Source organism: Pristis pectinata, chromosome 24 (genome assembly GCF_009764475.1).
Source record: "Pristis pectinata isolate sPriPec2 chromosome 24, sPriPec2.1.pri, whole genome shotgun sequence".
Lineage (NCBI taxonomy): Eukaryota > Metazoa > Chordata > Chondrichthyes > Rhinopristiformes > Pristidae > Pristis > Pristis pectinata.
In genome coordinates this window covers 13,849,336-13,859,382 of record NC_067428.1, presented here as the reverse complement: position 1 = coordinate 13,859,382, position 10,047 = coordinate 13,849,336, and the positions used below count along the sequence as shown (strand labels likewise).

General features: G+C 39.3%; 1 protein-coding gene across 2 annotated transcripts in view; it reads right to left on the bottom strand.

Moving 5' to 3' along the window:
* Positions 1-595: 595 nt before the first annotated feature.
* Positions 596-10,047, bottom strand: part of sppl2 (signal peptide peptidase-like 2) — a 35,641-nt gene continuing 26,189 nt past the window's right edge. Inside the window, exons 13-16 of one of the 2 annotated variants that reach the window (XM_052037497.1) lie at positions 9,706-9,783; positions 8,488-8,648; positions 6,559-6,618; positions 596-6,164 (exon numbers count right to left, since the gene is read on the bottom strand). In XM_052037497.1, coding sequence (XP_051893457.1) covers positions 5,970-6,164; positions 6,559-6,618; positions 8,488-8,648; positions 9,706-9,783 — 494 coding nt within the window. In that variant the 3' untranslated portion in view covers positions 596-5,969. Of the gene's footprint in view, positions 6,165-6,558; positions 6,619-8,420; positions 8,649-9,705; positions 9,784-10,047 lie in introns of both variants that reach the window. The other variant, XR_007958103.1, reaches the window with a different exon arrangement.

Below are 10,047 nucleotides of genomic sequence, written 5' to 3'. Positions count from 1 at the left end.
GTCAGGCAACATCTATGGAGAGAAATAGTCAACGTTTTGGGCCAAGACCCTTCATCAGGACTAGAAAATGGAGTTCCTCCAGCAGTTTGTGTGCGTTGTTCCAGATTCCAGTATCTGCAGAATCTCTTGGGTCTCCATCCTTTAATTTTTTTTTAAATTTTATTTACAGCGTGGTAACAGGCCCTTCCGGCCCAACGAGCGCGCGCCGCCCATTTTAAACCCCCAAATTAACCTACCCGTACGTCTTTTTTTTAGAATGTGGGAGGAACCCGGAGCATCTGGAGGAAACCCGCGCAGACACAGGAGAACGTACAAACTCCTTACAGACAGCGACGGGAATCGAACCACGATCGCTGGCGCTGTAATAGCTGGTGCTTTGCTTTTTTTTCCTCCTCCTAAAGTACAATACATTGTACTTCCTGACAAATTGCATCTTTCATAGACAAACATCAGCAGGGAATTGGTGTGTGCCTTCCAGCATGGATCAATGGATAGGAATCAGGAGGCCCTTCTGCATCACAACTCCCCTACCTTGCACTGCAGACAAATAAGTGACACAAATCAACATAGCACAGTGGAATTAAAGAGAATGCTCTTTGAACTATAAAAACTTTATTTGGAAATCATAATCCATAACTCAACATGATTTTTTTTTAAATAATGGAAAACAAAATACATCTTATTGGAATCAATACCATGTGCATGTCAAGCAGCTTCATTGTGGGAAAATAAATAAACCCCTGTGCCCAATCTTTCCATTATCAGTCACTAACTAGGGATAAATCATCAACAGTAATTTGAGGAGACTCCTGATCAGTCATCAGAGAAGTTTAATGTAGGCTTTATTTTCCTGTTTGTGTTTTGATGGAGGAACTGGTTTGTTGCGAGATTTGGCTTATTTATTGCACAATTTTCAAATAAAGGAATTAAAGCCATATTTTTATTCTTAAATTCATTTTCAAGGTAGTACCTAATTTAGAGTACCATGTAAAAAAAGAGAGGATAACGCAGAATCTAAAAGATTTTTTTTTACTAGCTTTTAAATCATATGCAGTCACCATTTTTTTAAAATAAAAAGTTCTTTAGTCAAAGATCTTAATTTGGCTGATGTTATTAGCTGCATGTATTTGTAAGAACTGTCATATTAAACAGATGGAAAACATGATTAATCTTTTCTGCCCACACACGTTTATTTCCTGACATTTTATGCCGTAAAATTTTCGACCAGATTCCCAGCACTTTCACTGAGAGAAAGCCACAGAACCTGCGGCAATTTTTGGACAAAGTGATTTTAGAATTATCAGGGATTTTGAAATTTCATTCCATCAGTTCAAGATGTTTAAAAATGTTACATGATATTTGGAAACCATTTGGTATTCTCAGGGTTAATTATGTGACAAGCACAAAGCTTGTTACCAAGTACAAGTAGACAACTTAAATACAGGAACTTTGAGAAGTTAAAACTGCTATCAACCCTCAAATAATCAAATCAATCCAAACTAATGAAACTTAACCCACTTTTCTGCCACATAGAATGGGGCCAGTTCAACTGCCCTGAATAATTTAAGTTGTTATTGAAAGTTGTTCCACTTACAGAAATGAGGCCAGTCAGTCTAACATGTTATGAAGTGTCTGACTAAAGAGAAATTCCTTAACTAAATTTCACCAGAACTTATGGCACAGAACTTACTTTTCTGTTTAAAGATTAATTTTCCATTAGCCATGAAGGGGTATAAAGTTGCAACATTCCAATATCCAAATTTAAATTATCTAATTTTCCATGGCTTGTATTAACCTTCTTCCTTGAAGGTTTGCTAGTTGTACTGGGAATTCTACACATAGTTCAACAAGAAAAAGATTTTCTCTATGATTAGCAATCCAGAGAAGAAATCATAGGACCATGTGATTTTGGAACAAAACATGATTGGTATTCAGGAACACAGAACGCATCAGTCCTCCTGCAGACTGATGACGGATGGGACCCTAGTGCTACTTCTGGTGCTAGATAAATGTTACCATTGTGAGCAATGAAGCACAAGAGACAGTACCACAGCCACCGCCTCACTAATGACAAGCTGTAAAATATCTAACATGGGCAGAGGTAGGTGGAAAGGTGAGGTCAACATATTAGTCCAAATAGTTTGAAACTTTATCCCCACTCTGCTGTATTTATAAATGGATAGTTTTTGATGGAAGTCTCTTACCAGTGGGGTGGCACAGGGGTCAGCTCTGAATTCTCAGTTATTCATAATTTACATTAATGACTCAGATGAAAGGGTAAGCATATCCAAGTTTGCTGATGACACAAAATTGGGTGGAGACAGTCTGCAATGGGATATGGGATTAACTCAGTGGAAAGATGGCTGCAGATGGTGGTGTGGGCAAGTGCAGGAGTATGAAGCCTTGTATAAAGGAAAAAGGACAATATATTTTCATATGTCGAGGAACTAGTAAATGTTGATTCCAGAGGGAGCAATGTGCTGGTTCACGAGAGGCAGAAATCTGCAGGTACAGCAAGCAATTAGGAAGGCAAATGGTACACTGGTTTCTACTGACAGAGTTTGCAAAACAGAAGTAAGGAAGGCTTGCTGGATTGTAAAGGGCTTCACTTGGAGTAGTCTGTGGGGTTCTGGTCTCTGTACCTTGAGGAGAATATAGTTGCTTGAGAGTCAATGAAGTGTAGGCAACTTCTGATATTGAGCCTTTTTGTTTAAAGAAGAGTACACATTGAGTAAGATTTGCTTATACTAACAAGGAATTTGTAGAGAGGTGAACTCATTGAGAGATACAAGATTTTGAGAGATTGACAAGTTAGAGGCAAAAGATACCATGTCCTCAGCTGAAGAGTCCAGAACCAAGGATATGATCTCAGGATAAGTGGTCAGCCATTTCGAACTGTATTGAAATTTCATTTCTCAGACAGTTGCAAATTTGGAATTCTCCACCCAAGGGCTATGCCTGCTTGCTCAATTAATGTATTCAAAGTTGAAATTATTGTACACTATGGGAATTAGACATTATGGCAATCAAGTGATAAAGTGAACTTGAGACAAAGGACCTTCCATGATCTTACTGAATGGCAGAACAGGCTCAAGCAATCGTTAGATCCACTTGTACTTCTATTCCTTCTTTTCCTCTAACGAGAGATTTAGTAAACAGTAGTAACAGATTTAAAATATTAGGCAAAGGGGGGAGGTTTGTTAATATCCAGAACACAACTCACATTCCACTGGAAATTTCAAAGGACTAATTTGGAAGGTTTGAAGGAAAAAGCTGGAAGTGTGCAAATAGATTAAAGAGCTCTTTCAAAGAGTTAGTGCAGATATGCTCAGTTCTGGTCGCCTCACTACAGGAAGGATGTGGAAGCCATAGAAAGGGTGCAGAAGAGATTTACAAGGATGTTGCCTGGATTGGGCAGCATGCCTTATGAAAACAGATTGAGTGAACTCGGCGTTTTCTCCTTGGAGCGACGGAGGATGAGAGGTGACCTGATAGAGGTGTATAACATGATGAGAGGCATTGATCGTGTGGATAGTCAGAGGCTTTTTCCCAGGGCTGAAATGGTTGCCACAAGAGGACACAGGTTTAAGGTGCTGGGGAGTAGGTACAGAGGAGATGTCAGGGGTAAGTTTTTTACTCAGAGAGTGGTGAGTGCGTGGAATGGGCTGCCGGCAATGGTGGTGGAGGTGAACGCGTTAGGGTCTTTTAAGAGACTTTTGGATAGGTACATGGAGCTTAGAAAAATAGAGGGCTATGGGTAAGCCTAGTAATTTCTAAGGTAGGGACTTGTTCGGCACAGCTTTGTGGGCCAAAGGGCCTGTATTGTGCTGTAGGTTTTCTATGTTTCTATATAAAAGGCCAAATGGACGGACTTGCTATAAGATTCTGTTGTGACTCTAAATAACATTAGGAAACAATGTCACATGAAGATTAACTTGAATTAGAATTTAACCAACATAAAATTACAAATTTGCATCTTTTGTCAAAAATTCTAGGCAACTGTGATCCCTAAAAAAAAGGCAGCAGGCAAGAGAAACCCAGTCTCAAACTAAAAATCTAAATATAAAAATGAAGCAGCAGTACTTAAAGGGCAACATTTACACGCTCTGCCTTAAATGTTAATGTTAAGTAAAACCAATCAACTGACAGCATGACTGGTTTGCTGACTGACAGATCAGATTGACAGCACAGTGGCACAAGTAGTAGAGCTGTGAGGGAGCAGCTCCAGTCTGTGTGGAGTTTGCATGTTTGCCCCACGACAGCATGGGTTCCCTCTGGGTGCTCCAGTTTCATTCCACATCCCAATGACATGCGTGTTGGTAGGCTAAATGACCACGGCCCCTACTATGTCAGTGAGTGACAGAATGTGGGGGAATGGGGAAAATGGGAATAGTGTAGGATTAATATACATGAATGTTTAATGATTGGCACAGACTCTGAGGAACAAAGGGCTTGTTTCTGTGCTCTCGACACTATGACCTCAGGTCACTGTTTCCTAGAGATGCTCATGTACAGCTTATTTCCATGAAGTTTTAAAGTAAGTGTACCACACGCAAATGGGTTTGAAATAATTTCTCATCCCATTTTAAACTCTAGCTTATTTTCTAGCTCTTACCATTTATCCACTGGTCTGCTAGAACAGAAAAAACAGATTTGCATTCAGTAATTAGTGTCATTGAACTTGGACAGTTTACAATACCATCCATCTGTTTGGTTGGTGACAAATACTCAAATGAAAACAAGTGTGTTTAAAGCTGATTTCAGCTGTGATCAATCATTGTGCTCAAAATGTTAGTGGAGGGAATGGCAGTCATGATCTGATCCAGTTGATATCCAGGCAATCCCTAAAGTGACATGATCTTGTTGAAGCATACAAAATTCCTGGGACTTGACAGAGCAGATGAAGGGATGAGGTTTTCCTCAACTGTTGCATCTAGAACCAGAGGTCAGTCTCAAAATAAAGAGTTGGCCATTTAGGACAGAGTTAAAATATGCTCAATAGTCACTGGGAGTAAAGCAACTCTATGAGTAATCAGCAAGAGTCCACTCCTTAGGGAGAGAAGGGAAGGGAGGAAACACTATGGAAACAAAAAAGGCATGGTGAAGAAGCTGTGTGGGAATGGTAATCTATTTGATCCGTTTCTGCGGTTGTATTGTGCCATGAACAGTGCGTTCTGTAAAATGAACTTTGGATCAGATGGGCCAAAGTGGCCTTGCTGGTTTTCTACATTCCTACTGTGACTGTGTCATAAATATGACACTTCAGATGCACAGCCCCGTCATTAATACTATATTTAATTAAACCAAGTGATTACGCCAACCACCACTAGATTCCAAACTTGCCATCTACCCAAATAGTTCAGTGGTTACCATGTGTACCTCCTCCTCCTCAATGAGATATCAGCTAGGAATGCTCAATTTAGGAGAGACATTGTTATTTGCAGAGGCTATTTTTAGTAAGCATCCTAGTAAGCTGGAGAAATTGCTCTGCCTTTCAAACCTACTAATGGTTCAGCAGTTTGTTACTTATGTCCAGAAACAATAAATTGAATGGCATCTCTAAAAATATTTGTTCAAATACTTCAGGCCTGTATGTTGCTGTGAAGAGTTGATGCCTGAAGGGACAGGGAATGTGGCAATGACAAGTTTTTCTTCTGACAAGTCATTCTTACAATGAACATTTACTTTAAAAATTGGGAAGGTGGTAGTTTTTCTATACTTAGTGATGTCGGCTTTGAGAATGCAAGCAGCTTGAGTAAGGTCACTGGAGAGCTGGCACTGATTGTGGCAAGTGGGAATAGTTTAGTACAGTACAACAGGCCATGATAATTCAGGAGGAGAGCTTAACAGATAAAAGTCCACCCCCAGGCATTCCTTCCTCTGGGTCAGCTAACATCTGCAAAACTGATCTGTTTCATTGCATATAAACTGACTATAAGCATATTTAAAAATTGCATTGAAGTACATTATCAGCAATGTGATTGGCTCATCTCGTCTTTTGGCAGAAAGTTCTCACTGGATTCAGCCTCATTTTCATTGGTGGATTCTGCTGGTGGGGTGGTCAGGGCTTCCCCTTCATGGTGGGGAGCAGTTGGAGTTGATTTGTCACAAACTTGTAGACAGTTGTCAGCGGCTAAAGATACCGGCTGTGAGGGAAGCTCTCCCTGCAAAATACAAATTAATATAAATATTGGTCGGGATAGTAGAACCAAAAATGAACGAGTCATATCCATATTCACCTAACTGCAATAGCAGTGGATCATTTTCCATAGGGATAATACTGCACTCCACCTCAATTAATCCAGCACTAAATTATCTTTCCAGGGCACAGATAGTTAAAACGTTGAAGTGGAATTCAACAAGATAGATCCTTGGAGGACTTTCTATTCCACTCATGCATAGCCTGCCTACGTAGCATAACACAAGGTTAAGCAGCACCAATTCCAACAAAAAGGGTACTACATTAGCTACTTCACTTGCTGTAGTCAACCAACACTAATTTTAAACAATTTCTGGGGAAATGTTTAATGAGTCTTGTACGACTTTGGGGACACTTACCAGCTTTGATGCAGTTGGAGCTGGCGAGGCAACACATGAGGTGACATCATGCGAACTGGTCTGAAATTTGATTGAAAGGAAAAAAGATAATTACTTCCATTGAACACAAGACAAAAAAAATGTATTGCTGGATTCACTCAATAACAATGACTCAGGAGCCAAGCACTGGCTCTTGCTTCCAGACTCCTGCAATCTCTGAAACAAGAGGCACATTGAGTTAATTCCTTCCCCTTCAACTTATAGTCATGAAAGGGTTTTGAAATCACTTTGCAGTTGGTCTACAACACAGTTTAATAGCGTAAGCTCCAGGGCTTGTTTATGGACTCTGCATTTACAGTACAATGACTAAGCCACACCAACCAGTAAATCCTCAGATTCTACCTTAAGAAAGGGGCAGAGTGCAGGTCCTGTAGATGCCCAGGGCCCGAGAGAAGGGATATTTAGCCAGAGACTATTTGGTATCACAAATTATAAATGGTCACTTCAATGAAATGGAGTTCAACCGTGCCCATAGAGCTTCTGAAAATGAACAGCGACCTGCATTCTGTTAAACGAGTGGAAAAAAAATCGGAGAAAATAGGAAATGGGACAACAGACTTTAATACACTTGAAAGTGAACGCTGAAACCTTGGGCAAAGTCACCTAGTTTTTTTTCTCATCAATAGATATCAGACACAATGAGAAATCAATTACCATGATTAAGAGCAAGCTATTGGACAACGCACTAACATTTGTAGGATTCCTGCTTGCCCAGTATGGAAGCAGAGCCGGGTCCTTTAGGGATACATTCTATTTGCATATGCCCAAAGTGATGGTTTAACTTCTCAGAGCAAAGGCTTAAAGGATTACTGGATGTGTATGGGGTATTAATAGACGTTCAATCAGCTAAAACCAGGTGGCTTATCAAGCCACAGTTCCCACTGATTCCTCAGCTAAGAGCACTAATAGGGCTTTAGCCTGCAAGATTAGTTAATGCCAAGTGGAATTAACCCTAGTCTTCGGGACTAGGTTTCATTAGTTGGGGAGTCTGAATGATTGAGTATTGACAGTATCCTGGGGCTCTTTGAACCCAGTGGTCTGGTATCAATGTGTGGAGTTTGCCACAGAAATAGGACACTTTGAACCCTATTTAACCTCGACCCCAGGGGTTGTTTTTGGTTGGTCATTAAGCAATAATAAACACTGCTTGGAGACTCTTAACACTGCCCTCAAGACAGTAAAGAACCAATTAAAGAAATCAAACACTGAAAAACAGAGATGCAAGCTTCCAAGAATAAGGAAACTACATTAACAAAAACCATTAAGAATTTTCATACTTCCATTTTAAAAATCAAAATCAAATCGAAATAATTTACACACATTAAATTATAAATGTCATTTCAAACTACATTATTTACTGTTGGCCATGGAAGAACTTGTTGTGTTATGGGAAGTATTCTTTTAAAAGTTAAGATTAGGACAAAGGGAGATTCTAATCTGAATCAAACGTCAATTTTTTTTCCTGGGAGCGTTTATTGGAAGCAGTACAAAGTGAAGTGACCCATGTTGTATTTTACATGGAATGCTTAATGCTGACAACAGGGAATACAGGTGAAAAAGACCTTCTGTTCTATCATGTCCTTGGCTTGATGAAGATTAAATAATAAACACAGCACAAAGACAACAGCTCATTTTGTGATTCCAATAAATTTCCTAATCTTTCCTCCTTAAAAGTATAATTCAGATATTAAATTATAATCAATCATAAATGGGTATTTTGGGGTGATGTATGATTCCGAAATAAGTTGGTTTCATTTTATTCTCAAACGCTGCACAGGTCCAAGATAGAACTGCATAATGGTAGAACTGCAAATTTACTCAACTTTATTATTACATTTGGGGGGGGAAGGGGGGAACTCTTCTAGGCACTCATATCAAACTGGTATTCACCGCAAATCCACTTCCACTCCAGAACATCGTCACTTCCTTGCGCCAGCAAGCCACGCAGATGCTAGTGATCAGAGTGCATGGGACCAGGTAAAGGAGCGCAGGCTGACCTGTCTGCATCAGTGCCAGAGCAACAAAAGTGATGAGAAGACCAATGCCGTAAGCTGAGGAACAAAACACAAGAAACTTGAATGAACAACAGATACTTGTATAAACAATGTAAAAGAATTAAAATAAAACTCCCTTAACTCTGTACTGACTATCTTAACTGAACACGAGCATTTGCCATAAACTAGAATACGTCTTATCTTCCTCTATTTGGGGAAAATTATGACTTCTGTGTACTTCACCAAATCCAGTTGTAGCTATAATTTTCCTCCTGGATTCTACTTGTGGGATACATTCCCATCCTATTATTTTCCTTCAATTTTTGAGCCATGTCTCATTCTCCAGTTTTTGCTTTATAATACATGCAGATTAAACACTATACTCAATGATGGCAGAACACAAACATTTTAATCTTCCTACAACATTTAGTTAAAAGCCATTATTAGAGTTTACTAAACCCATTAACTACCCTCTTTGAAAGTAATTAATAGGTTTGGTCTTGAATACTTGACCTCTACTCTTGTTTGATCAGATATAAGGGAGTCTTCTCATGTCAGTAACAAAATAAGAGAGTCTCCACCCAAAACATGAACTCCTCTTTTCTTTTTCAGATACTAATTGCCGTGTATTTCAGCATTTTCTGCATTCCTGGTTTCTTTCACATCCATTGATCAGTATGATTGTTGAGGGCAAGCTATTCTTTAAACGTTCACATGCATTTCTTGCGTTCAAATGTCTATCACTTGCACGTTACCTCCAAGTCACACACCATCCTGACTTGGAAATATATTGCTTATCCTTCGTTGTCACTGGATTTAAATCCCAGAATTCCTTGCCTAACAACACCGTGGGAGTATCTTCAGCAGTTTAAGGTGGTGACTTATTACCACCACTTCAAGGGTAGATAGAGATGAGCAATGCTGGCCTTACCAGCAATGTCCAGATCCCAAAAATGAATATAAAAAAAGGCTCCAAGTATGGCAATGGTGAACTGTTTGGTCGCAATAATGAATCAGGAGGGCTTCTTGAACTCTCCCTCCACATTTTTTTCTCCCCATTTTCTTATCCTATCAATTGTTTTGGAGTCACGCGAAAATAAATGATGGCACCTACCGACTGTGCAAGCCACAAAGTAGATTCTTGAGGTCTGCACCTGAATATCAAACCTGTGACAGTATGCCACCAACATTCCTGTAAGGAAGATAAAACAGATGGTGTTACTTGCAGTTTTGGACAAGGAAAGAGAAGACAAATTTAATTTACAATAAAGATCAAAAGTAATTTCAGTATGAAGCACAATGTTTTTTTAAATATAGGTTTAATTCAACACTCTTTCAGTACAATGTCAAAATCTGGCAACAAATCATAAAGTTTCTGTGCCACAGCCAGAAGTGTTTAATATATGGCAGTGTTATTCTAAAGGACAGTCAGTAAATAAGAAATCCAAAAACACTC